Raw genomic sequence first — 27,547 nt, 5'->3', positions numbered from 1 at the left:
GAGCGAGAGGGCAGGGCTGGGTCCTGAGAGAAGCTTGCTGAAAAGAGGAAGGGGCCTGTAGCATTGTCCATGTTCGGCATCAGCCCTGAGAGCAGGAGTCTGTTGAAGTGGGCTGGGAGGTTTGCTCCTGGATGCCGTGTAAACACACCCTGCAAGACCAGAGAGCAGCAGGTTGGGTTTGCCTGTTGAGCTCTCTGAGCCAAAGAGAAGGTGGCCCTGGGGCGAGGCAAGAGTCCAGGCAGGCCAGAGGACAGCCTGACCTCCAGGTAAGAGGGACTGGGTAGATGCGCTGTTATTTTTGAGTTCCCTTTTGGCTGTGGTTACCCGAGAAGGTGCAGCCTTCTAGCTAATGACTCTGGTGGTGGGCCAAGCTGCAAGTCTCTGTAGCTGAGGAAGGATGGTGGAGAAAAGAAGGCTGGAGAGGAAGGCTGGGCGGGTGGTTAGGGTGTTAGTCTAGGATGTCTAAGACCTGGGTTCAAATCCCTGGTCTGCCAGAGACTCCCCATGTAACCCTGGGTGGATCCCTTGGCTTTTGCCTGGGTTATGTAGGAGGTGAGACTGGATGATTAAGAATAGTCCAGTCTGGCTTTCAATCTATGAAGCCAGGCTGAAATGTGGAAACTGAGGCAGGGCTTCTATGGAGTCCCCCTTGGCCACAAAGGGATTCCCTGGAGCTAGCAGCCCTCTCACAGATACAGATGTTTGTGCTGAAGTAAACTACTGGGGTGAGCTTAAATGATCAGATGGCTCTGTGACGGCTGCCAGATTAATTCAGGGGAGTCCTATGGCCTGTGTGAGGCAGAGGCCAGACTGCAGGGTCACAGTGGTCCCTTCTGGCTTTGTAACCTCTGAACTTCCATGAGTTGTGGTTTTGGGGGGTTTCTTAAAGTCCCCAACTCATGAGTCATGTTTACATGAGAAACTCGGCCATCACTTTTTTTTCTTTACCAAATAAGATTCTAGCCTAGCCCCCTGCCCCTCCCCAGCTATGGAGAAAAGCTTGCAATGCCGGGCTGCAAACAATTCTGACCTTGCTCATCACTTAAAACATCACAACTTTAAGTTGCTCTTGTGCTTTTTGAAGGGCTGACTCCTGACTTGTTTTGGATGCTTGGGGTGATGATGCCGGGTGTCTGCAGCAGAGACTTGCACGCACAGTCACAAGCCTGCTGCTACTTAAGATCGGTGGGAGGGAAAGACAGAGGGAGGGGGCAGGAGAGAGGATGTTGGTGCTCCAGCCCTCTCCGTTTGGCAGCTCAGAGGGGCACCGGGGAGGGGGTTGTGTGTACATGCACTCAGTGCCCATCTGACTGTTTCACAGCTGGGCTTGGAGGCTGCATCAGGAAATCGAGGGGAACAGAAACCGGCCTGCAGTGTGGGAGAAATGGTGACTGAGCCGAAGGGAGGTGGGGAGGGGTGTGTGTGTGTGTCTCTCTCACATGAAATGGATGCAGAGGAAGAGACAGATCTGGTCACACAGGACATGTGCATTCCGAGACCTGCTCCTGTACTCGTGCCATGGGAGGGGAGCCCTGTGCTCGCAGGGTTGGGGGAATGACTAGGGAGGTGGCAGGTGGCACTAGGCAATGTGCAGCCTGCCCTAGAGGGGGGGTCCATGTTACCACAGAGGAAAGTGCTCTGGCAAATCAAAGTTGTTTCTGGGTTTTCTAAAAATGCAATTCTCTCCCCCACCCCCTGGGGGGGGGATGCTTCCGTAGTGCTAACCACTAGAGACCCTTCCTTCCCAGAGATGGGTATAGAACCCAGGAGGCCTGATCCTGCCTCTAACCACTAGGCCCCACTCTCTGTAGTCTCTCCAGACCCCATGCCATGGCAGGTGTAAGAACCCGCTGCCAGGCCCTTCTGGAGCCCTGGGTTTCAAATGACAGGCACCTGCATCCAGTCCCTGATCGCCAAGCTAAACCAAGGGCTGCCACTGGATAGATTCATTGGCTGAGCCTGGCTGCGGGAAATTGCACCTTTCCTGCGGGGAGGTGGACAAACTCCCTGCCCATGGGCTGGTGGCCAGGCCAGGCGGTGAGGCTTGCTGGGTGGGGGGGCTGACTGCCTTGTGCTGCAGAGACAGACAGAGCTCTGCGATTAGCTTTATCTGTGGGGAGAGTCCAGGGATCCTAGCTTATCTCTGCGCTACCAACCTCCCCACTCCCTCCATGTCACCAGGGACTCTGCCAGGTCTTTAAAAAGGACGGGGAGACCTGGCAAGTGCTGCTAGGGATGGTAACACTCCGTTAACCCTTGCTGTGCCGTGCTGCCCTCCCACACCCAGCCGGGATCATCCCTTGAAAGCCTTGAGACAGCAAAGCCCTTAAGCACCTGCCTACATCCCATTGATTAAGGCCCTTGTTCAGCGCCTCACTAGAAAGGGGCACATGGGGCTCCCCTTGTGGTGCCTAGAAACTAGGTTTGAATTTGGGAGAGCGGGGGATGAAGAAACTCTGTGCCCACTGTGGCGCCTCTCTGCAATGTGTTCTCAGCGCCCTGTTGAGCGCCAAGGGGCTTTGGAGCGTTGATCTCTCCCTAGGGTCCTACTGGCTGCTCTGAAAGCTGAGCACTGCCCAAGTTCTAATGCGCCGATCCTCCCGACATCCCCGTGACGTAGGGAGAGCAGCGCTGCTAGCCCCGTGTTCTAGATGGGAAACTGAGGCACCAAGAGGCTAAGACTTGCCCAAGGTGTTGCAGGAAGAATCCATAGCAGAATACCCCGCTCCCAAGTGTCTCACCGAAAAACCCCTTAAAGAGACGCACCCATTTGATTTCTCTTGGGCGAATGGCAGCCACTAGCCCTTTGCCTGGCCCACCCTCGCTCCCACTGGGCAAACCTCCCTGGGAGTCAAGGGGCACCAGAATCAGGCCCATCACACACAATGTGCTGTGCCCACTCTGAGCAGCAGGGGGCAGAAGCTTCTCAATTGCTGTTGTAGTCACCTTATTCTTTGTATGGCATTCACAGGCCCCGACTGAGATCAGCGCTCCAGCGTGCTAGGTGCACACAGTGAAAGACCCTGCTCTGAAGAGTTTCCAAAGAAAGACCTGGCGAAGGAGTATTAAGAGCAGGGATAGTCTTTTTGTTCCATTTGTACAGTGGCTAGCGCAGTGGGGCCGGATCCAGGACTGGGGCTCCTAGGGGCTAGAATACTTAGTAACTGTCTGTTTCACAGATGGGGAAGGGACTGTCCCAGGGAGCTTGGCATGGCACCCACAGGGCCTGGGTTCCAGGCTACTCCTGAATGGCAGTTCATTTTCTCTTGGTCTGAAAAGCTTTGGTGACTCAGCTCGGTCTGAAGTTTTGGTGATGTAATCGAAGCTTGGGAACTGGAGCCTGCGTCCTATCCATCCTGTGAGTGAGGAACCCTTGGGCATAATCCACGCATTTGCTGAGGTGCAGAGGGTGAGCGGGTGGAGGCCATTTCTGGCTGCTGCAGCTTAATCTCCAGCTCAGCCGTCCCGGTGTTGGAGAATCTCCTGCTCTCCATGCCACGCAGACCCCCAGGCCCTCTTGTTCAGCCACGTGCATGTCAAAAAACGGGATTTGCCCCCCTGCAGAATTTGGATTTCTTAGTCATTCCCTCCATGGTGTCAAGGTGGGCCGAGTCTCCAGAATCTTGACCCCCTTAATCAAATCCACTAGGAGTCGAGACCTGAGCCTGCCGGATCCTGGCTCCTAAAGGATCGCTCAGGCCGTTGGCCTGGCCCTGAGCCTGGAGAACACACAGATGGGCTCCATTTACCTACCTCCCACTCCCCATTCACGAATAAAAAACTCTTCTTGAGCAACAAAAGAGACACATTCTCATTCCTTTGATGGACACCCCCCACCCACCCTTCCGGAGAGTGGATCCTGCTCCCCTGAAAGTCTGGGCTCGGGGGGCTGATCCCTTCCATCCTGGGGAAAGGGCCTGATGGAGCCTGGAGCCTGCCCCTGCCTGGGGGCTGGCCCTCCCTACCAGCGCGTCATGGGAAGGGGGCTGGACAGGGGGAGGGCTGCTTGGAGCATCAGCACCAGGGAGAGCTCCCTTTCCTTGGGTTTTGTGATTCACGCCATCAGCAGGGGGTGGAGCCGCTTTTCGGGAGGAGGTGGGGGGAGAGGGGGAAATAGACCCCAGCCATCAGGGGTGGGTGGAGGTGGGGGGCCCCGCGCCGGTGATCTGGGGGCAGAGGAGGGGGGCTTGGCTGACGGATTGGATGGAATCGAGCTGTATCCAGTCTGCCAGGGCTCTCGGCCTCTCCTCCAAGAAAGCCTCTTCCAGGAACATCGCCGTGGAGAGGAAGAATCTCATCACGGTCTGCAGGTGGGGGGGCTGCTGGAGGGGAGGGAGGGGACCCCTGGGCAGCTTCAGGTGCGGGGATGATGGGGAGGGAAGAGGTGGAGCTGGGGTGGGGGTGAGATGGGGATTGGGGTGGGGTGGGATCATCCCAGGTGCAGCTTGGAGGCAGAAATATGCTCCCTGGGTGGCTGATTTATTTATTTTTGGAGGGGGGGGTGAAAGAACGGGCGAGAAGGGAGGGGCTGAGGAGGATGCAGACGACTGGCTGGAGGGGGGGTGATGCTGGCTGGGAACTGTCCCTGTGGGGACAGCGCTGGGCCATCACATTAAGCATCAGTGTGTTACTGAGCAGTATTCTGGGAGGGGGATGTTGCAATGGGGGGGCTGCAGCTGGTGGGGGAGGTGAGGGGGTGCTAACAGGCTGTGCAGTGCTGTGTATTAAGCTATTAACTCCTAGGCACTGGGGGGGTGATGATTGATCATTACTAATTATGGGGGGAGGGGATGATCCAGGATGAACAAGGGAGAAAAGCAGCTTGTAGGAGGAATGGAGGTGGGGGGCACTTGCTGTCCTGTACCCCCCCACCCCAATGGCTGGGCTGGGTGAAGCTGGGACCCAGGCTGGCCAGGTGTGGGCTCCAGGAAGTGACGTCATGGCAGGCCGGGCTCAAGCAGGTGGGGGAGGGGGTTGTCATAGCAACACCCTTTCTGGAGCAAGGACTCTGGGCTGAGGGGGCAGTGCCCCCCCAGACCCCAGCGGGCTGTTTGGGGGGTGGCAGGTGTTACTGCCCCGCAGCCCTTGCTCTGGCACGAGTGAAATATCCGTGTGGGAAAGAGGGAGGGATGTGGCCTGCTAATGGGCCGCACCCTGGGCTCTGCCCCCACCCCAGCCTGTGCTGGGCTATGGGCTGGCCTCTGCCCCCCCCCCAGCTGGGCCCTGGGCTATGATCTGGTCTGTAACGAGTCCCAGTTTGGCTTCAGGGCGAAGTGACCCACCTCTATCCCCGAAGGGGGAGGGGGTACAACGTTCTCCACTCAGAGCCCCCTGAAAGCGCCTCCCGCCCAATGCGTGGTGCTGGGTGACCCTGAAGACCTTCATTCACATCCATCGCCATTTCCCCCCCTACCCCCCCCACACATCCCGCTGCGGGAGCTCACAGCTGGCGCTCTGGGTCAGCAGCCCGTCAGGCCTGGAGAGCAGGATGGTCCCTGCCATGCTCCGGCTGCTGCACGGGAAAGGGCTGTCCCCTCCGAGGCCATTCCCCAGGCCAGGCTCCCCTTGTCTTCCGCGGGAGCTCTGGGTCTGCAGTCATTCCTCCAACAGCGTGGGGGCTGGTCCCTGGGGGAGAGATGGGGCCCAACCGCACCTCTCACAGTGGACCCCCGCACTTGGTAAAGGGGACAGGAAAAGCTTTGAAGCAGTCAGGGCCCCACTGATTCAAGCACTTCTTTTGCGTGTGCCCGCCCTGAAGAAGGGATGTCTCTGTGAGCAGCAGGGTGGGGGGACTTTTTCTCCCCCTGGCCGCAACAGTGCTGCTGGTAGCTGGTCTTGTTGGCTTTTTCCAGGAGCAGAACCACCCAACCCTTCTCTGGGAGTCCGTGGGGGCAGTTTCACTGTCACTGGGGAAGGGTTCTGCCTGTTGGCACTGTGGTAGGTGAGTCCCTCAAGCTTTACTGGTCCCTGTCAGGCTGGGCAGGGCTGTTCTCCTCATCGTAAAGATGGAGGCAGTGAGCGGCTAAGTGACATGCCCAAGGCACAGGGAAGCTGCAGCAGAGCCGCAAAACAAACCCGGCTCTCCCAGGTCCCAGGTTAGTCCCCTCACACCGGGACCATCTTTCTTGCTCCCTCCCTGCCAACCCCACCGCATTTTCAAGCTGGGCCTCCCACTTGACTGGCAGCTGCTTTGACAGGCAACTGCCCCTGTCAAATAACAGGAATGGCACAACTGCTGGACTGAGATGTCTTGCCTGGGGAATGCTGCGATCATTAACAAAGGGAGTATCAATGTGGATGCTCCTGAATTCCAGTCCAGGATCTGGCCCTGCTGGGGGACCTCGACTCATCTGTAAAATGGGGATAATAAAACCTCTGTCTCCCAGGCCTACAGAACTCAACACTTGGGTCCCGGTGCACTAGGAGGCATCAGGGTTAGAGTCCAGCAGGGTGTGATCCTTGCGGTTCGATGGCTTTCCCAGGTAGTTGCCTCTTTGCAAAATGTGTACGTCTGGTGGTAGATTTCGTCTGAAGTGATTATCTGATGGCTGCTGAAGAGGAGAGGGGAGTATCAGTCTAGTTCCTGCTGAGCCAGGGACCTATGGCCAAGACAACCACTGCATTGGCTTTTAATGGGTCCTCATGTGGGCCGTGGGTTGGGTGGGTCGCCAGGCTGAGCCCTGCTTTCTTACTGGGGCTCCTTTGCGGTCACATGGGTGGGTGTCCTATGTTGTACCCTACTGGGCTCAATAGAGGAGGGCACCCCCCAGAGCGATCAGCCTGGCACTGAATTAACTGACAGCATATGAGAAAGGAGAGAGGGAAGCCATCTGGCTCCCCCAAGTCATAAGACTCAGAAGTAGGTTCCTTCTCTGGGATGCTAAAGAGGCTGTTTGAGATCTGCTTGGATTGGCGTGGAGAGGCTACCAAGCGAACATTGATAGGATCTGTAAGAAATAGTGTAGCTCGTCGAAGAAGAGACCAGGAGCCCTTATAATAGATGTGATAGTAACATCGCTGTGGTCCAGTGAATGGGATACTGGCCTGCTGGCAGCCGGAAGAACTGGCTTCTATTCCCAGCTCTGCTACTGTCTGTTGTGTGACCTTGGGCAAGTCACTCCCACCCTGTGTCTGTAAAATCCCACCCTGGGGCCAGGGGATGGATTGTCTCTTACCAACACCATGCACTGGGATTCTGATTAGGGTCGCCCAGTGCTATTGAGGAGAGAGCGGGAGAGGATGGATGTATGTACGACCGTTGAATGTTTGAGTTCAACAGCACGGGACCCAGGCCAGAACTTCCAGGCTGCCACTGTTAACCTTTGCCCAGGATGAAAACTGGCCCCTCATTCCGGTTCCGCTTTCTGCCTCTGCAAGCAGTGCTAATACCTCGCCTCTCACTCCATGACACCCCGTTGAGAGGGGCCTTGTCCAAGGCCTTTTGAAAGCCTACATCAATTAGGGGCAACCAGTTCTCCTCTCTCCACTGCTTTTATTAACACAGTCGAAGGACTCTAAGATGAGTCAGACCCACTTTTCTTTTTGCAGAAACGGTGCTGGTGAGCTCCAGCCAAGCAATTCCCTCGACTCATGCGGACTGTCCCATTGACATCAATGGGGTTACTCGCAGGCTAGAAATTAAGTGCTTACTTAAGTACTTTGCTGGGTCAGGGCCTAAATCACTCATCCTGCAACTAGATCCATGCAGCTGCCTCCAGGGCACCCCACTGCCACCAACAGGGCCCATGTGGGCGCGGGTGTCTAAATTACTCCATTCCCTGGGAGGGACTAGCAGGATGTTCTCTGCAGGGCTGTGCACTCCTGCAGCTCTGATGTGTAATTACAGGCTACCGCTACCAGTCACTTAATGTTGCATCCAGCTCCTTGGAGAAGTGGCACCTTTATTTTGCTGCTTTTACTAATGTCAGTTTCTCTCTATAACTGTGAGCACCATTTTCCCCCTTTCCTCCCCCCCACCATGAGCACTAGAGAATTGGTTTGATCAGCTCAGGCCTGGGCTCCTTGGGGGGCTGGTGTCACAAAGGATGCCCTGATTCAGCAACACAAGCGGCTGCCTCCAGCAGCGTGGCCAAGCAGACCGAGATGAAAAGCTCCATTGTCCAATCCTGTTAGTGTCTTTGTTCCCCCGCGATGTATTCTAGCTCCGGTGAAAGGCGGCCTGATGTCCTTAGGCTGGAGTGGGGGCAGGGGAGCGATAGGAGGGGGCTCTCGTGGGGTAGGAAAGCCCAGCCTCCCTGTGAGATCAGGATGATGCTATGCAGCACCCTAAGGAAAAGCACAAGGCCATGAGACTCAGCAAAGGGTGGGTCAAGTGGGCTGGGCTAAGGAGAGCTGGGTTCGGGTCCCAGCTCTGCACAGCCTCCCTGGGTGACCTTGGGGGAGTCACTCCACCTCTCTGTGCCTCGGTTTCTCCATCTGTAAAATGGAGATTAAAACCACTCCCCAGTCTGTGAGCTCATTAGGGCAGGGCCTGTCTCTCCGTTTAGGTCTATACAGCACCTAGCACAACATGGCCCTGATCTCCCCTGGAGCCTCCAGGTGCTACCAGAATATAAATAATCATTTTCCATAGGCAACTGTGTGTGAAGGGGAGAGGCTGGGATGGGTGGTAGGTCACTTATTTGCAGTTTACAAACTACAGATTTCCAGTAGGTAAAATGGCCTAGTTTAACATGGTGCATGATTAGCCTTTGGAACTCACTGCTACAAGATGTCGTCTAGGTCAGTAACTTAGTAAGAAGGGCTTTTAAATGAGTGAGAGCTGCATTGGCAGGACAGTAGCCAACAGCAAAATGGCAGTTATGGCACTAGGTACAGCCCTTCGACAGCACACGAGAGAGCCTGAAGCACAAAATAAGCCTCAAGCTCCTTAGCACGTGGGTCACTTTTACTGTCCCCATCTGCAAATGGGGAAACCAAGGCATAGAATGAGGAAGCGACTTGCCTAGGTTCATACAGGGGCAGAGTGGAGACTGGAACCCAGGAGTCCTGATCCCAGCCCCCTAGTCTCCCCACCAAAGCATATTTTCCCAGAGCTGGAAACAGAACCTAAATCGCTTGACTTCCAGTCTCCGGTTCCGATCACTAGACCATGCTCCCTTCCAAAGCTAGGGCCAGACCCTCGGCATCCCAATTTCCAGTCTCCTGCTCTATTTTCCCCACCGGCCTCCCTCCCACACTGTGTCTGTGTCCGTCTCCCACTCCCAATGTCACTTTGATTCAGTGTCTAACTGACAGCAGTCTAGCAAAAGCCCTTTGCAGGGTTTGAAATGTCGATGATGCCATCTGAAACCAGGAACAACTCCTCCCTGCCCTGCTCCTCCGCTCCCCTCAGGGCACTCGGGTGGGATTCCACTTGCTCTGTGCTGAAAAACAGGGCCCTAAGAAGGCCGGAGGATAGCTGGGTGCGTAGGTGTCTGAAGAGCTGTCTGGAAACAGCAGATGCCTCAGTGCCGCGAGAAGAGGCAAACAGCGTGATGGGGAAGGAGAGAGCGCTCCTGCTGGCAGACCATTGGCATCCATTTGCAGGTGCCCACAAAGAGTGGGTTGATGACAGGGTGGCCCATACTAATCATAGATGTGAGTGGAAAGCAAATGTCTTGGATGCAGGACTCCTGGGTTCTAGTCTGGGCCCTGAAGGGGAGCCTGACGCAGTGATGGGGAGAGGGGTGCAGGACTCCTGAGTTCCCTTCTTCACCCTCAGTGACTTCTCCTGTTCTGTGCCTCAGTTTCCCTATCTGTTAAATAGACCTCTTTAATTGGAGGCCTAATTCACTTGTGACTAAAGCACTTTGCTGAGTGATCCTGAGCTGGAGACGGGCATGGGCTTCTCCTATCTGTCCACAGGAGAGCATGCTGCCTCTGTCCACGTGCAGATGCTGTGTAACAGCTTCCTCCACCAGGGAATTGCACCACAGATCATGAAATCACATCATGGCAACGATGGATACGCAAGGAGGAGGGTGTGTGGAGCTGGTGTCCCCAGGCGGATGCTCCCAATTGGAGATGGTGAATCAGTGTTCTGCAGGGCTCCATCGTGCCAGGAGCTGTACATGCACATATTGGGAGAGACCCACCCTCAAAGCGCTTTCAGGCAAAATAGACACGGCAAAGGGAGAAGCAATAGTAGCCCCTAGTTCTTATATCACACTTTTCATCAGTAGAGCTCCAAGTGCTTTACAAAGGAGGTCAGTATCATTACCCCCATTTCGCAGATGGGGACACTGAGGCACAGGGAACAACTTGCCCAAGCTCACCCAACAGCCCTGGGATTGAACCCAGCTCCCACGACCCCCAGTGGGGTGTCTTATCCACTAGGTCACACTGCCTCACCCAAGGTCATACAACAGGCTTAGTGGCAAAACTAGGAATAGCCCCCAACTGTCCTGAGTCCCAGGGCAGTGCTGGAGCCTCCAGACCACACTTCCTTACTAGCTTTCAGAGATTCTCCCCGAGGGTCCCCCACAGGAAACTCTTGTCTGCCTCCCCTGCATACCTGTCTGTGATTTTTTTCCCCCCTCCCCCGGTAGATTTTCCGTAAAGACCCTGCTGGAGAAATACACCACGGAGCCCATTGACGATTCGTCGGAGGAGTTCATCAACTTTGCTGCCATTCTAGAGCAGATCCTGAGTCACCGTTTCAAAGGTAACGGTGCGTGTGCTCGCGTGGACTGGCTGGGCTCCCTGCAGGGCATTCGGGGGGGGGGGTGCGCACGTGTGTCTGTGCATGCATCATATTTACACACTTCTGCGATGGGAGACATGCTTATGGTAGGTGTGTCCACAGGCAGAAGTTTGTACATGTCCACTTCCGTGCGTGTTTGTGCACATCCGTTGCGTGCATGTGTGTGCAACTGTTGGACGCATATTTGTGTGCAATTGTCTGCATCCAGGTGGGCAGATGTCTACTCCTATTGACACTGTGTGTGTGTGTGTGTGTGTGTGTGTGTGTGTGTGTGTGTGTGTGTGTGTGTGTGTGCAACTGTTGTGTGCATGCATCTGCTACGGAGGATGTCTGGAGCCTCCAGCATTGGCCAATGTTTAAGGCAGGCTGGCCCCCTGGACTCCAGGGACCTCTCCTGGTCACAGCCCCGCCATCTCCTCTTCTCTGCCCCAGGTCCCGTCAGTTGGTTCAGCTCCGATGGGCAGCGCGGCTTCTGGGATTACATCCGCCTGGCCTGCAGCAAGGTCCCCAACAACTGCGTCAGCAGCATCGAGAACATGGAGAACATCAGCACTTCTAGGGCCAAGGTCAGCCAGGGCCCCCGCTGTCTAAGCCAACAAGCTGGGCAGGTCCTGTCAAGGGAGGGGCAAAGCAGCAGACACAAGGGAAGAGCAGAGAGCCCATCTCAGTGGGCCTAGCAGGGTCGCTGGGCCAAAGGGCCCCTGCCACCCTTAGGCGACCTGGAAAGGGGCACCAGCTAATGGGGCAACAACCTCTGTGCCCATCCTTCCCAGAGGGGTGTCTGCCTGCTGCATTGGAAGGGGACGGTCACAAGACAGTAGCTAGTGCCCAGAGACTACAGTGATGGGCACCCTGTGCTGGATGGATGGGTGGGCGTCCGTGAGAATGGATAGATTAGGTGGGTGGATGGATGGGTGTCGACACTAGCGGCAGGTGCCCCTAACCACCCAGTGCCGTGGGCTCGTCTGTCGCAGGGCCGGGCCTGGATCCGCGTGGCGCTGATGGAGAAACGCATGTCGGAATACATCACCACGGCCCTGAGGGACACCAGAACCACCAGGTGAGCGGCTTCCGCACACAGCAGTGCGCCATCCCGCTGGCGGGGTGCAGACAGGCCGCTTCTCCCACAGCCGGGGCGAGACCGAGGGAGCCCAGTGTTTGCCCGTCTTGGGGCTGCGTTGGTAGGAAGAGCCTACGGGCCACATCCACAGACCACTGTAGCAGGAGAGGCTACTAATCCCCATCGTACGTTGCTGCTCCTTGACTCACGTTTCCCAGCCCCTGGGGCAAAGGAGGACCCCATCCCTACTCCTCCTTGCCCCTCACTGGCTCGGTCCACTCGCCTCCTGAATGGGAGCGCGGGAGCCCGTGAAAATGCCCAGGTGAGATGCAGGCACCTCGCCCTGTGCCTCAGACACATGCAGCACAGGCCTCCCCGGGGGCACGGCGTAGTAAGAGCAGCACCTTTCGCATTTGCGATGGATTTCACGAGCCAGCGCAGGGGCACAGGCATGTGAGTGTGATCCCTGGGCTTTGTATGGCAGCGCTTGGCTGGGTCTCCATGGCAAGGCTGCGTGAGTGTGAACGGACCCCGTGGAGCTCGTAGCAGTGGGCAGGCATGGCTGTGTGGGAGCATGTGTGGTGGTGCTGGGTGTTCGGAAGCCCCCTCCCCAGGGGTAACGGTGTCTGTCCTTCCCTGCAGAAGGTTTTACGACGACGGGGCTATCATGCTGCGAGAGGAGTCTACCGTGCTCACTGGGATGCTGATCGGCCTCAGCGCCATTGACTTCAGGTAGGAGGAGCCTGAGAACAGTTCCTCTTGAAGGGGGGTATGATGGAGGGTTATCAAATCATGACTGGTGTGGAGACAGTGACTAAGGAAGCGTTATTGACCCCTTCACGCAACACAAGAACAATGAAATAAATAGGCAGCAGGTTTAAAACAAACATAAGGAAGTGCTTCTTCACACAATGCACAGTCAACCTGTGGAACTCCTCACCAGGCAATGTTGTGAAGGCCAAAAGTACAACTGGGTTCAAAAAAGAATTCCCCATCAATGGACCTATCCTCCATGTGCTTATTAGCCAAGATGGTCAGGGACACAACCCCAGGCTCTGGGTGTCCCTTAACCTCCAACTGCCAGAAGCTGAGATTGGACAACAGGGGATGGATCATTCAATTGGCTGCTCTGTTCATTCCCTCTAAAGCATCTGGCACCAGCCACTGTCAGAAGACAAGATACTGGGCTAGATGGACCATTGATCTGGCTCAGCATGGCTGTTCTTACGTTGAATCAAAATCTGAGGTATTTTTAAAGCACCCATTGCGCAATACCTAGAGCAGGGCTGAATGACCACCTTAGAAAACGCAGAGGGAGACAGACCGACCGACAGGGGCAATGCACATTTCTCATATCGAGATCCAGGCACTCTGTTTTTTGTAATTCTAATGAAATCCCTTGTTCAGTGTTTGTAGAAAGTGGGTCTGTGTGCGATTCTTTAGCCCTGATAGAGGAGCCCTGGTTGGCTATGAGCACAATCAGCCCAAAACCTACATTAAAAGAATGTTATTAAGGTGGCAAAGAAGTTAGGAAATGCCAGAATTAAGATTGCCTGTTTAACCTTAGTTCAGCCCTTTTGTGTGTACGTATTATGGTCGTCTTTAATGATGTGATCTCACACTATTTTTCCCACAGGACCCCGGCTCATTCAGTGAGCGCCAATCAGCTATTTTGTTTTCTGACATCCACGTACTGCATCCTATTCAAACCCCGCTCTGAAGACAGCATTATTCATTTCCTCCTGGGTGTTTTGCCACTAACGCCTCCGAGCGCTTCACGAGTGTGATCCTGGCAACACCCAGGTGGGATGAAGGGTGTTGTTTTCCCTGTATTACAGCTGAGGAACTGCAGCACACAAATTTTCCAGTCGTTTTGGGTGCCCACTTTGAGACACCTACGATGTGATTCTTTTTGGAGTATTTGGCATTAGATCGCACTTTACATGTTCACAGCGCAGCTCCCACTGCCTTCCGTTGCAGCTGATAATGTCCAGCATTTCTGTAACTCAAGCCCCAGGGTTCTGAGTCAGGCCCCTGCAAAAACACGAGGATCTCATACTTAAACCCAGCTTTTCATTAATTAACTCACTCAGCATCACACCGGAAACAGGGCAGAGGAAGGGACAGAATCTAATTCTCCAGAGCAACATTCACCTGCCTTTAACCAGACCATCTTTTCCCTTCCTGCAGTCCCCTGCCTCCTTCACTACCCACCTTCCAACTTCTGCAACCAATGAGGCAGGGCCCCTATACACCATAGCCTCCTTTGCTGAAAAACTCTGGTTCAACCCCAGAGCAGGCCCCGTGCACTGGAGAAAACAGCGTGATCATCTAATTAAAAACAGCAGCATCACGCGTGTGTCCAAGTGGGCTGAACGAAGGTTGCACAGGCAACCTGAATTCTGGCATTGCCTAATATTGGAGTGCTTGACTTTGTAACTTTAATAATGGTGCTCCCGGTGGAGAGAGAAACCGGGAGTGGAAGTTGGCGTGGAGGACAGAGACTGGTACTGGGGGGCAGAGGAGGAAAACTGGGACTGCTTGGGAAAGCGACTAGGAACCAGTGGGGCAGAGGGAAGGAGTTGATGTGGGGAGACAGATCTGACACCCCCACGAGCCATCAGCAAGTGGGAACCTTTAGATCCACCACAGATCTCTGCAACTTGAGTTACCAGCGTAACTGACAGCAATAGTAGGTTGTTATCCTCTCTGTATAGCTGCACTATAGTGAGATGGAATAATTTCCCAGTGGGTTTCACAGATATTTGCTGACAATGGAGGAATGGTGGGTCTCTGGGATCTTGGGTTCCATTCCAGGCCCTGGAGGGCAGTGTGCTCTAATGGCAGTGTGCTCTTCTGCCTCTCCTCCTCCCAAGCATGACTCCATCTGCCCTGTCCTCTCCAACATGGCCCTGTCCTGCCTGTTCCCCACCCCAGCTCCTTCTCTCTGTCCCATTCTCCTCCCTGAGCCAGTCTGTCTCCGCTCCTCAGGGTTTCCATCCCAGCCCCAGTCTTCCTGCCTAGCACGTCCTAGTCTCACCCCTCCAGGTTCTTCACCCCAGTCCCAGTCTCTCCCGCACTCCCAGTGCCTGTCTCCTTACCCAGCCGTTCCCAGTTTCCTCCCCCAGTTCCTTCTGTGCAGTGCGTTTGCCCAGCCAGTCCCAATTCCCTCCCTCCCAGCCCCTCATCTGATCTCTCCCACCCACCCCCCGGGCTCCAGTCACTGCCACCCTCCCCCACGTTCCGAGTCCCCACTGGCTCCCAACCTTCCTCCCTGAGCTCCTTGTCTAATCTGTGTCCTGCCCTCCCCGCCCTCAGCTCCTTGGCCCTGTCTCTTTGCCCAGCCAGTCCCAGTTCTCCCCCTTCACCTCAGATCCCTGTCAGATCTGCCTCCCCACCTCACCTCCTTCCCTCTGCCCCACTGGTTCCCAGTCTCCGTCCTCTGGCTCCCAGTCTCTGCCCCGCCCCTCCAACTTCCTGGTTTCTCTCTCCCACACAACCAGCCAGGTTCCTCGTCCCCAAGCTCCTGGTCCCAATCCACTCCACCCATCCCCGCCCTGCTCGTCTGGTTCTTGTCCCGCAACGTGCTCCTCTATGCCTGGGGCCAAGCAGGACGGTCTCTGAGAGCCTGGCTCCCTGCTCTCAGTTCAGAGATTCCATGGCCAGATGGGACCATCTCATCTGACCCCCTGCATAACACAAGCCAGGGAGCTTCCCCGAAATAATCCCTAGAGCATAGGCCTGGCCTGGACCCACAGCTGCAAGGGCGAGGAAAGTCCTGCGTCCCTGCCATGCCCAGCACGGATGGAATCTCTGTGGAATTGAGCTGCTCAGATCTAATCATTCTGTACGCCGCATTTGTGAACTGCACTTCGTCAAAGGCTTATCACTGGGCCAAATCTGGACGGCTTTTCACCAAAGGGGCAAAAGATCCATCCCTGCCACCTGGGCCCATGGCCCGGCTGCATTTCGTGTCCCTGCACCAAAGTACGGGGTTGCAAGAGCTTTTCAAAGAGGTCACCAGAATTTTTTAACAGTGGCAAAACCAACATATTTTCTCCTGGCCTCATTCTTGGAAATGGCTGAACTGGTCTGGCTAGACCCTTCCAGCCCCACTCCTGCCTGGCTTCCTGCTCCGGACTAAGGACACGGTATGTGTGTCCTCACCTACACTGTCTTCTATTGCACACCCTGCTAGGGAATGTTGGTACTGGAGCAGCAGGGATCTCCCCCCACAGCCAGTGCTCCTGCACCCCACCCCTCCCATAGCACCCCCTGCTGGGAGAGGCTGAGAATGGAGCAGCAGGGATCTCCCCCCACAGCCAGCACTCCTGCCCCATCCCTACAGCGCCCCATGCTGGGAGAGGCTGGTACTACAGTAGCTGGGAACTCCCCCCACCATTCAGCGTTCTTGCACCATCCTCCACAGTGGGAGAGGTTTGGGTAGGTTGCACAGAGGCCTGTTGGTACCGATGGGCAAAAGCTCTGCTGTTCTCTACAAGCAGTTCCTGTCCCAGACCTGACACACTCACTATACCTAATACACCACTTTCATGGTATTTATCCAAGAAGGGTAGCGTGTGAGGTCTCCACTGAAAGCTTGTGACTTGTCAAGACTCATAATCATTGTGAGTTGCATGTATGGGTTCCACCCTTAAGGAATGATATAGCTACATTGAAAACTATGCCTTATCATCAGCGGGGAATCCTATGTGACGGCCCATTCAAGCAGGAGGGGGTTGTCACCCATCCCTGGTCAGCCGGAGCCATAATGCAAGGTTCAGTTGTCTATCCTTGCCTAGAGCAATCAATGGAAAGCCACCAAAGACAACTACAAACAACCCAGGCCCCCATGGAGGTAAAAAGAAACATTAGAGCAGATGGGATCATGGTGCCTGTCAGTAAAGACAAAAGGCTGGTTTGGTGTTTCACAGAGTGGACAAAGACCCTCCGCATCCTTTCACTGAGGAGACCCCTTCTTGAGCGGAGTGTTTCACAAAAGATTGGCTTGTGGGTCCTGGGAAGCCAGCCAGCTCTGCGGCAGACTGAACTTTGGGATGGGGCGGGGGGGAACCTATTGTATTAACCAGGAAAGGAAGCGATTCATAAGTGTAGGCCCTAGTGCATGTTCTGTGATTTGTTATGTATTGTAACCCTTTTTCTCTCTCTCCCGCTCTTGTTCCCTGGTGGAACCTCTAGTCTTTCTTAAATAAACCTTCTTTGGTTTTGTTATATGTGCTGCATGCCATACAAGAGCAACGATCTAAGGTTAAACCGGGGTACACTGTTCTCTTGGGGGCAGATCTGGGATTTCTGTGAGTAACCCGGGGCTGGGTGTCCCAGGAACGCCTCAAGGGGGCTCAGGGGCTGGGATGCACTTCTTGTGATCTTGCCAGGCAAAGACAGGGCTGGGATACACCAGAGGAGAGGGCTTGAGTGGCTGACCGGCTGGTGATATTAGGCAGCTGATGCCCAGCCAGGCCCAGGCATCAGGGAAAAAGAAGGTGACTCTCAGTCCTGGGTACCCCAAGAACGGTGTCAGGGTAGTTAGATCCACAGGAAAATGTTTCCAGCTCTGACCCCAGGAGTTCTGGGGCAATGTCGATCGATCGGTTTTGCCTGAACTCCTTTTTCTCATTGTGTCTTTCAGTTTCTGCTTGAAAGGGGAAGTAATGGACGGGAAAACCCCTGTGGTCATTGACTACACCCCGTATCTGAAGTTTACACAGAGGTAACAGCTACTGTATCATCCACCCAATGAGCCAGCCACTGTCAATGTGGGGGGCCCAGCACCCTGGAGTTCCGCTCAGCTCCCATTAGTGGCACCGACAGACCCCAACCACGGTCAGTGCCCCAGGGTGCTGGGTGCTGCACCCTGCCCCAAGGAGCTTACAATCAAACAGACAAGTGGTGGGAGGGGAAAGTGGAGGCCCAGTGAGTGGAAGTGACTTGCCCACAGCAGATCTGGGCAAGGAACCCAGGTCTCCTGAGTCCCAGATGGTGGTGGTAGGCACTGGACCATGATGTCTGTCTTATGGGAGGTTAGTCAGCTGGGTGCTAAGACCAGCCTCCCTCTCCTATTGGCTCCAGGTCGCTTTGTTGTTATGTAGATAGATTTTTACAGCCCTTTGCCCCTCCCACTGTGCATCACTGCACACGGAGGGGATGCTGCGTCCTGACGCCCGTAGTTATCACAGCCGAAACCCCCCGCCAGGAGGGTCTGCAACTGCGTAACTGCATCATGCAACTAAGAACCCCCAGGCTTGTATTTCCAAGCCGATAGCTACCCTGTCACTAAGGATTCTGGGTAAATGTAGTCCCGTTTCCTGTACGAAGCACCACAAACGCTCTCGCTAGGGGGCCATGAGAAGACCCTGTGCCCGTTGCTACGGCGCCATCACATACATCCACCCAGCACCTAGGAGAGGCGCTGAAGAGCAGGTCAGTGAGTATTGCAAACCGAGAGGAGGTGCAGAGAAATAGTCCCAAGGGGTCAAGAGAGAGAACAGTTGGATTTCAGCTTGGAAAAACAAGAGCTGGCACGTTCCGGGGGAAACGATCGAAGGCTGACGTTCAGTGGCCGGGGGAACCGTGGGAAAGAGCGATGCAGAGAGAGCACTAGGGGGCGACAGAGAGCAACGGGCGAATCAGGAGATTCAAAGCCCTGTGACAGCCAATACGCTCTTTGGGACAGGGACTTTCTCTGTGTTTGTACAGCCCCTAACGCAAGGGGCCCCGTCACGGCCGGTCCTTAGGCACAGTGCGGTTAATAATCAGGCCAGTGCTGTTTTCAGGGTGTCTCGAGGCAGGAAGGCGATTAGTGCCTTGCTGGAGCGACGTTGCTGGGCACCCAGCTCTGAGCACTCCATAGGCTAGAGCCACGGCAGGGATTCGACGGGCCAGAGGGAGCGATTTAGGGGCAAGGCTGAACTATTGGGTTACATTTCTGTCTCTCCAGAGCTCCCAGAGTGCTTCACATGGCACTGGGCTGAGGGAACCCGCCCACCACTCAGCACAGGCCTGGGGGAGGAAGGAAGCAAAAACGCCCCCAGGGACAATGGGGCAAACATTAGGAAACAGCGGCACGAGATCTTTCCCGAGTGGACAGGGCCGTCGGGACGCCCTGGACAGCTCCCCGTGCAGCACAGCGAAGGGAGCTCAGTCCGGCCTCTGCAGGATGGCAAAGTGCCAGGCTCTGACCCTATTACCGTGATTCCATTTGCTGCACTAAATCTGGGCTGGAACCCAGGGGTTCGGGGATTTGGCTCCAAACCCCAGCTCTGATCTGCTTGCCACAGTGGAGAGCTCTTATTAGCTGGCAACAGTGCCATGTTCTTTAGCGTCTCCAACGCTTTCACTCACTCCCCAGTCCTTGCCAAGCCGTCCAGTCAGGCAAAATCAGCCCAGACAACAATGACTCGGAGCTGTGCCGTCCTGTGGGTTTCGTGCCCCAGTCCACTCGCTGAGCCTCACTCCTGCTCCCAGGACCCCCCTGACCCTCCCCGCCAAGTCGGGGCAGACAGGGAGCTAACTTCTCCCGCTGAGCCCCTGGTTCTCTGGGCAGCTACGATTACCTGAGCGACGAGGAGGACCGGAGGAGCATGGAGAGCAGCACGAGCGAGGAGAGCTCCCCCGAGCACCCCTACCAGCTGCTGGTCACCGACGAGGACAGCTGGTACAACAAGTGGCGTAAGATGGAGCAGAAGTTCCGCATCGTGTATGCGCAGAAGGTACCCGGGCATCAGGCTGTGAGGGGTGCGGATTAGGGGTGGGGGTGGGGGGTTTTGAGCCTCACTCCTAGATATGTGGGGCTAGAAGGGACCTCGGGAGGTCATCGCGTCCAGCCCCCGGTGTTGAAGCAGAGACAAGTAACCCCGGGGGAGCCCTGCTGCTTCCTGCACAGCATCTCCTACGCCCAGCAGCACCAGTGACCCTGGCCGGCCCCCGCACCCACCTGCTCCCTCCCCAGCAGAATGGTGCTCCCGCTTCCCCTCCGGGCATGCTGCTGGGGGGTACGGCCCCAGCCCTGCTGCCTGGGGTGGAGGCTGCTGCTCCAGGAGTGCAGCAGCCTCCACGAGGGTGGTCCTGGCGTGCATCCTCTATCGGTCCGTGCCGCCAGATCCCTCCCCTGGCAGAGCTGGCCTGGGCACAGTGTGCCATGCCCACAGTTGTGCATCCCCAGGCCCAGCCCCCACCAGCGAGCTCACTCCTCACTGCAGCCAGTGCAAGGCCTGCCCTGCCCCGCCGGGCCTGATCCCTGCCTGTGCCCCAGGGGTACCTGGAGGAGCTGGTGCGGCTTCGGGAATCCCAGCTGAAGGACCTGGAGGCAGAGAACAAGCGTCTGCAGATGAGGCTGGAGGAGGTGAAGGTGCAGAACCAGCTGGAGAAGAGGGAGCTGGAGGGCGTCATCTTGGAACTGCAGGAGCAACTGTGAGTCCATCAGAAAAACCTTGCCCCATGCAGGGAGGGGCACTCTCCTCCCCTCCCCCCAAGCTCCCTGTGCCCCACACTGGGAGAGGCTCTCTCCACCCCTCAAGCTCCCTGTGCCCCACACGGGGAGGGGCTCTCCCCCCACCCCCATCAGCTCCTCCTGGCCCACTGGGGGAGGGGCTCTCTCCTCCCCTTGCTCCCCCCAAGCTCCCTCTGCCCCACGCGGGCAGGGGCTCTCTCCTTTCCTCCCCCCATCAGTTCTCTCTGCCCCAGAGTTCCCTCCCTGCCATGTTGTATGTGGCTGCTAGCCCTGCTGGGAGGTGAGTAGGGCTCTGTGTTCCTGGCCCCATCTCTTGGGGCAGGCCCTGGCCCACTGCGCATCACATCCTCCCCTCCTCCTCCTCCTCTGCCTCCAGGACGGGCCTGATCCCCTGTGAGAACACCCAGCTCTCCAAGGAGATGGCCACGCCGCTGGCGAACCAGTGGCCGTCGCTGGGGACCCTCAATGGGAACGAGAGCGGGTCAGACGCCAAGCTGTACAGGAGGTGAATCCCCAGGGAGGAGACACCGAGGAGCCGGGCCCGGGTCCGGGTGGGGGGCAGCGTGCAGGGCAGCAAGAGGAGACGCTCAGGGAGGCAGGGGCTGGTCCCTATGAACCTCCCACCTTCAGATGCTGCTCTGAGCCGTCTGCCAAGGCTGCATGGGGGTGCAGGGTTCCCGAGGAGAGGGGGGTGTGTGTCCATGCAGGGGAAAGGGGGGAGTAGCTCACCATGCAGAACAGTGAGGAGGAGGGAAGAGCTGGACGTTCTCTGAAACCAGCCACAGCTCCAGTGCTGGGATCTGGGCTCCGTTTCGGAGGAACCTTCAGGCTGGTTCGGGTTTTATCCGACTCCATGGCCCTGAAGCTTATGTAAAACCCTGCTCCCCTGGGAAGGGATAGGGGAGTTGGGTGGTGGGTATAGCCCAGAGCCAGCAACCCCATCTCCTGCCAGCAGAGGAGAGAAGTGGGGCCTGGCAGGTGTATTCCAACATCCTTCCCAGCCCGGGGGTAACTCGGGGGCTGGTCTAGTCATCCAGGGATGGAGGCCAAGGGGCCTGAGGCCTGACAAACACCAGGGAGAGCCTCCGAGACTGTTAGGCCAGATGGGACCATTATGACCATTTAGCCTGACCTCCTGCAGGACATGAGACCCTCGCCCTGTCATCAAGCCCCTATCTGGTGTCTGAGCTGGAGCAGAGCTTTTAGAAAGATCTCCCGGTTTGAGAATCCAACATGTCCCCTGATAAGTTGTTCCAGTGGTTAATTAACTCTGTGTGTGTGTGTGTGTGTGTGTGTGTTGTCTAGATGGTTAGACAGAGAGGAGCCTAGATGGATGGATGGTCAGATGGAGGGAGGAGCCTGGAAGGATGGAGGGTCAGACAGGGAGGGAGGAGCCTAGATCAGTGGGTCTCAAACTTTTTTACTGACGATGCCTTTCATATCGCAAGCCTCTGAGTGCGACCCCCCCCCCCCACCAGGGGCAGCTCTGTGTCTGCCGCCGAATTGCCGCCAAAACCACGGGACTGGCGGACCTCCTGCAGACATGCTGCCGAAGGCAGCCTGACTGCCGCCCTCACGCGCTTGGTGTGCTGGTGCCTGGAGCCGCCCCTGCCCCCCCTTATAAATTAAAAACACTTGTTTATATATTTAACACCATAATAAATGCTGGAGGCAAGCGGGGTTTGGGGTGGAGGTTGACAGCTCGCGACCCCTCATGTAATGACCTCGCGACCCCCTGAGGGGTCCCGACCCCCAGTTTGAGAACCCCAGGCCTAGACGGATGGAAGGATGGAGGGTCAGATGGAGCGAGGGGCCTGGAAGGATGGAGGGTCAGACAGGGAGGGAGGGGCCTAGACGGATGGAAGTGTTGCCGGCACAAAGGCCTGAGGCGACAGCAACAGTGGTTCGTTGCCCGGAGTGCCTCGCTCCAATTAGACACACCAAGGTGGAGAAGCAAAAACCAGGTTTATTTGAGCCCAGATAAGGTGCAAGGGAGACAGCAATCTCAAATCCTGCACACCGATACAAGCGGTTTCCCTCTCTTTATACATAACTTCAGCTAAGCATTCCCATTACCCCCACACTCCTCCTCTCCCCCCACCTTTCATTCCCATGCAGCAAATACACTTTGCAATAGCAATCACATGAAGCAGTTAAGTCATACTTGGCAAAAAAACCACCTTAGCTCGTTAGCAACTCTTCTGTGATCAGTTATCTGTACTTTCCCACCGTGGGGGCTACGTTCTCATGCATATAACTTTAATTACAGCACCTGCTTTCCGCCTATCTTATTTAGTATTGGCTACATCTAGTATCAAGCAACCTTGCCACTGCCAGTAATTAGCACATAACACAAAAGGTTACAAAAGTTTAGTAAGGCTAACAAAAGCACTTTACATAAAGGTACTTTGGGTCACATAGGCCCAAAGCCATCCTCCCGAGTTACCTAGATTTATGCCTAGTGACACCAACAGAAGGATGGAGGGTCAGATGGGGAGGGAGGAGCCTAGACAGAGGTGTGGTTGGATGGACAGATGTGGGGTGAATAGGGTAAGATACCCAGCTCGGGATGTCTCCCTTCCAGGACTCCTCATCCTCCCCACCCCAGCGGTGTGTTGCATTGCCTCTCGGGCAGGCTGCGAGCTGTCTGCTGGGGGCAGTGGGCTCGGGAGATTGATAATCTCACCCTCTGGACAGATGTGTTTCCACTCCTAGTTAGCAGAGACCAGGCAATAGGGCCCAGCTGCTGTGCGGTGACTTACTGCCTGAGAGCCGCCCCGCTGCAGCCATGCGTAAAGTGAAGCGTGTGCTTGCCCGGATCAGGGCCTAGGTCTTGGTTCCCAGGCTGCTCCCGGAACAATGCGACCCCGCCAGGCGCAGTGGGGCCCCCCAGCCTGTGGCCGGGGAGACTCCAGAGGCACCCAGCTCCCCAGCGCACAGGGCTCCAGGAGAATTTGCAGCGCACCGTGGGAACTGAAAGACCCTCTGACACGGTCACCAGCAGCCGCAGGAACTCCCGGGGGGGATGCGCCGGCGGCGGGGTTTTGAATGCTGCTCAGGCTCCTCCGGGCCGGGAATAACGGCGCTGTCTCTCGCAGGCACAGCTTCATGAGCACGGATCAGCTGTCGGCGGAGATCAGCCTGAGCTCGGATTCCCAGAGGCTGGGGGAAGGCAAGCAAGAAGGAGAGCCCTGGGGGCCATTGGGTAAGCCCACGGGCCTGGGGAGCGGGTCGGTGGGGGGAAAGGCAAGCCAGGGCTGGGAGGGAGAAGTTACCTATTAGTAGACACCTGGGTTTGGAGCACCTGTCTGCAAGAGGGAGGGGCTGGTACGAGAGGCCTGGGAATTTAGAGGTGAACCTGGAAATGGAACCCCGGCATCCTGCCTCCCAGCTCCTTGATCTAACCCCCAGCCTGCATTCTGCGGTGATCAGCCACAATGGAGCTGGAGCAATTTACACGGGAAACAAGGCGTACGTTTAGGGTAATTCTCCACTGGAACAACTTACCAAGGGTGGTGGTGGATTCTCCATCCCTGGCGATACTTATATCCAGACTGGATGTGGTTCTAAACCCTCTGCTCTTGGAATTCCTTGGGAGGAGTTCTCTGGCCTGCGTCACGCAGCTCGGGCAAAGTGATCGCAATGGTCCCTTCTGGCCTTGGACTCTAGGAATCTGTGTTCCTGTAGGAAGCTGGCTTGGGGCAGTTCCTGTAGGATGTAGAGGTTAGAGCCAGGGGAATTGGGAGCCAGGCCTTGCGGGAGGGTTCCCTGGCTTTCAGAGGGAGTGGGATCTAGTGGTGAGAGCAGGAGACTGGGAATCGGGGCTCCTGAGTTCTAGTCCTGGCTCCGCTACTGACTTCCAGTAGGACTTTGGACAAGTCATTTAGCACCTTGTCCACTCTCCACCAGGAAAAGCGCGCAGGGATTTTTGAACGGCCTGGGTTGGGCAGGGCCCCTGCTCTGACCTGCCCTCTTTCAATTCCCCTCTGCCCTCCAGGGAAGGACCCCACCCCATCCATGCTGGGGCTCTGCGGCTCCCTGGCCTCCCTCCCAAGCTGCAGGTCCCTGGCCAGCCTGAAATCTAACGAGTGCCTGGTGAGTGACAGCAACGAAGCCAGCCCCACCCACAGCCCCAGTTGAGACGCTGGGCGGCGCCACTTGTCCTGGGATCGGCGGGTCCCACCGGGGAGCCAAGAGGCGAACCAAGGAGCCGCCACCATCTCAAACCAACGGGACCAAAGCGACAGGCAAATGGACCTTACTGAACTTCTTGAGGGGCTGGGGTAACCAGCCCCACCCTGGCTGATTCGCTGCATCCTTACAGACGCGGGCCCCATTCCTACCGAGGGACGCTTAACCGAGTACTTAATATCCTACGCGCGTACGGAGCCGGAAGGATCCCGACGTGCTTTGTGAAATGTGCTGCAGAAAAGCAGCCACCTCTGGGGTGGACCAAGGCAGCCGTTTAACCGCCGTGCTGCACAGCAGCTGAAGGACAGGGCGTGAAGAAGGATCCTGCACCTGACTGAAATTGCAAAAGTGGGAGGAGTTGGGGGGGGCAGGACATAAATCCTGCACCTGGAGCTTTCGCTTGGCTGGAAAGGGTGAAGCGTGGAGGCGGGGTGGGGCACTGTCACACGGCCATGGCCTCCCCTTGGGGCACGCCCTGGCCAGCGTCCCACCCTGGGGACTTTATCACTGCTCTGGAACCAGCTGATTGGGGCCGAGATGCCTCCTCCCAGCAGGACGCTGTGTGGCCCCCCTAGGCACGTGAGACACCCAGAGCAGGGAGCTGGGGGGCTGGGAAGGGGAGGAACTGTCAGCTCGTACCTGCTTCCCTCAGCCCGGCATCACAGCCATGGACTCTTGTGCCCTTCTGCCACAGGCCGGATGCTTTGACAAAGTGGCTTTGCAGCCCAGGGGGCTGCCTGCCCCGTGGAGGTGAGACCCCCAGACAGCTCCCTCCTCCGGTTTTGCGTGCCCCGTCATGCCCAGCAACCATCCCCGCCTCGGTGGGGGGAGGGGATTCTGCCTCCTCCACCACCCATGTCCTGTGTGTAGGAACCTGCTGCTGCCATGCGTGTCTCGCTCCTGAGCGCCCCCAGCCGGGGCATGTCGTGCACCCTCTGACGGGGAGAATCGCCCCAGTGCCCCCCTGACGTTTTCTAGCCCCGGCTCGGGGGAGGCCGTCGAAGCAAACAGACAATAAATGCAGATATGAGCTGGGTCTGATTTGGAGTGAGGGGGGGCTAAGCCGGTGCCACGGTCAGTCTCCCATTGTTTTCAATGTAGATGTAACCCCCCGGGCCGGGCATTGTAGGGGCCCCTCAGTGCCCCCCCTGCAGACACATGCGTCTCTTACAACCCCAGATAGACGCGTTCTTTAGCTCAGGCTAAGAGCAGGTGCTTGGAGCTCTGGGTCAATCCTGGGCTATTTGCCAGCTGGCGGTCAGTGCAGATAGAGCGAAACACCCACACAAAATGCCCTGGCACCCGCTGGGGCTCCTGTAGCTGATGGAAACTGGCTCCCTAACGAGGGAGTTGCGGGGGGACGTTACGGTGAGACTGAGTCATGACAATTCAGGCAGGGTGCCCCAGGGGTCATGGAGGTAGGCGCATGCACCCACCCTCCAAGCCTGGCGCAAGGGTGCCCAGCTCCTCCGCCACTAGCCACCGCGCCCCTCTCCATCACAGCCAAGCCATTCAGCTGCAGCCCCTGATTTTAGAAGCCCCCCACAAGGTACCTTGTGGCCTGATTTTCAGAGAGCGCTGAGCCCCCGTGCGACTGCTCGCAAATGCCTGCAGTCAATGGGAGCTAGCGGTGCTGAGCACCAATGCAACCCGGGTTCCCCGTGAGCTCTCACGCTGGGTCCCTGCAGCCAGCAGCCATTGGGGGGGGGTGTTGCAGCAGCCTGCGGAGGTACAGGTGCAGCTGCCCTCATGCCTAACCCTAGCGCTACACCGCTGGGCGCCATCCTCCCGGGGTTAAGCGGACGTCTGCTCAAGCTGTCCCGGAAAGACCTCAGCCAGACCCGCGCGCCTGGCTCTGCACTGAAGCCGGCTGCAAACAGCGCTGGGCCTGCTAGGGGCATGTCCGAGCGAGGGGCCCATGATGCCGTTGGAGCACAGGGAGAGGCCTGAGGACCTGGGCACGTTCGTGCTTGAAGGCAAGGAGCTGAGGCGCTCGCCGTGTCAGGTCAGGGGCTTCACCGACCCAGGCTCCCTCTCTGGGGTTTTCTCTGATCCACCCCAGCCTTAGGGTGGGGCCTCTCCTGCCCGGGTGCCCACGGCATTCCTGCAAGGGGGGGTTTGGCTCGTCTGCCGCCTAGCGCAGCTGGGGGCACTAACGGAGGCTCTTTGGTGGAGGATGCTCTGGGAGGCAGCTGGGGTGAGGGGATGAGCCCCGGAGGCTCAGGGCCTGTTAACCGCTGGCTGCTCTGCGAGGCTCAGGCACAGCGTACTGGCAAGGGGGGGAAGGAGAGGGCCGACCCTGGGGCAGCAGCCTTCAACCCCCTTTGTTAGCAGGGCCGAGCAGGGCGCTGCTGAGAGGAAGGCGTTTGCAGAGAGCCAGGATTCCTCTTGCTGTGTGCGGGGTGGGGTGGGGGGTGAGCCCCTCGCATTACTCTCACCTCAGGCAGGAAGTAATGGAGGTGAGGTCCGTGTAGATACAGCAGAGCGGCAGGTCAGGACTCCAGCGACCAGGCACCGCAGGGATAACCATGGGACAAGGTAGGGGCATCACTGCTCCACGTTCCCCAGTGCCAGCTGACCGGGGGAGGCAGCTGAAAAGGAGCCACGCTGCATCTACAGCTGAGCAGGGGCCACAACAGGAACGCACCCAGGGCAGAGAGCAGCCCAGCTCTGGGCTTGGGACTCCTGCTTTTCGGCCAAGCACTCCCCCGGCCTAGCCCCTTCCCCTCCAGGGTCTCAAGGCACTTCCCAGCGCTCAGGTGACTGGCAGTCTCTCCTGTGAGACCAGGCGGTATCACCCCACTCACTACAGCAGGGAAACTGAGGCACACAGGGAGGCTGGGGCAGAGCTGAGATGACAACCAAGATCCCCTGAATCCCATCCCAGTGCCTTAACCACAAGCTGGGCCGCCTTCTCCTACAGATGCCTGTGTGTAAAGGGCCCGAGGTGTGTTTGCCCCTTGGAAAGCAGCCTCAGCCCCAGCAGGATTGTGGCCCCCTCCAGGTCTGAACCCCACCACAGGGTGGGGGCGTGCGTGGCAGTATCACAGCTTTGCTGCTGAACCTCGTTTGGCTGGAGGCAGGGTAGGGTAAGGCTGGGGGAAGCAGGCACTGATCCAAG

At 57.0% G+C, this 27,547-nt stretch overlaps 1 protein-coding gene across 4 annotated transcripts; it reads left to right on the top strand.

Annotated features, from left to right (window-relative positions):
* On the top strand, nt 1–27,547 carry RUNDC3A (RUN domain containing 3A). Of its 4 annotated transcripts, none has more exons than XM_039516628.1 (11): nt 1–266; nt 10,551–10,666; nt 11,138–11,271; nt 11,680–11,765; nt 12,408–12,497; nt 17,416–17,496; nt 19,330–19,495; nt 20,038–20,195; nt 20,612–20,740; nt 23,334–23,440; nt 24,233–27,547. In XM_039516628.1, the coding sequence occupies exons 3-11, from the start codon at nt 11,242–11,244 to the stop codon at nt 24,373–24,375; spliced, it is 990 nt and encodes a 329-aa protein (XP_039372562.1). In that variant the 5' UTR covers nt 1–266; nt 10,551–10,666; nt 11,138–11,241; the 3' UTR covers nt 24,376–27,547. The 4 variants fall into 4 exon arrangements, 3 of the variants coding, with proteins under 3 accessions (XP_039372562.1, XP_039372560.1, XP_039372561.1); XM_039516626.1 differs by lacking the exon at nt 1–266 and adding an exon at nt 4,138–4,310; XM_039516627.1 differs by lacking the exons at nt 1–266; nt 20,612–20,740 and adding an exon at nt 4,138–4,310.

This window comes from Mauremys reevesii, linkage group 27 (genome assembly GCF_016161935.1).
Source record: "Mauremys reevesii isolate NIE-2019 linkage group 27, ASM1616193v1, whole genome shotgun sequence".
NCBI classification, from domain to species: Eukaryota; Metazoa; Chordata; order Testudines; family Geoemydidae; genus Mauremys; species Mauremys reevesii.
Note: the sequence above shows the minus strand (reverse complement) of the source record. Positions and strands in the feature narration are given on the sequence as shown.

Coding starts and splice junctions, on each gene's coding strand:
- RUNDC3A (XM_039516626.1), top strand. CDS start 4,204: ATGGAATCGAGCTGTATCCAGTCTGCCAGGGCTCTCGGCCTCTCCTCC. Junction 11,766..12,407: donor AGGGACACCAGAACCACCAG/GTGAGCGGCTTC, acceptor CCTTCCCTGCAG/AAGGTTTTACGACGACGGGG. Junction 20,196..20,611: donor TTGGAACTGCAGGAGCAACT/GTGAGTCCATCA, acceptor CTCTGCCTCCAG/GACGGGCCTGATCCCCTGTG.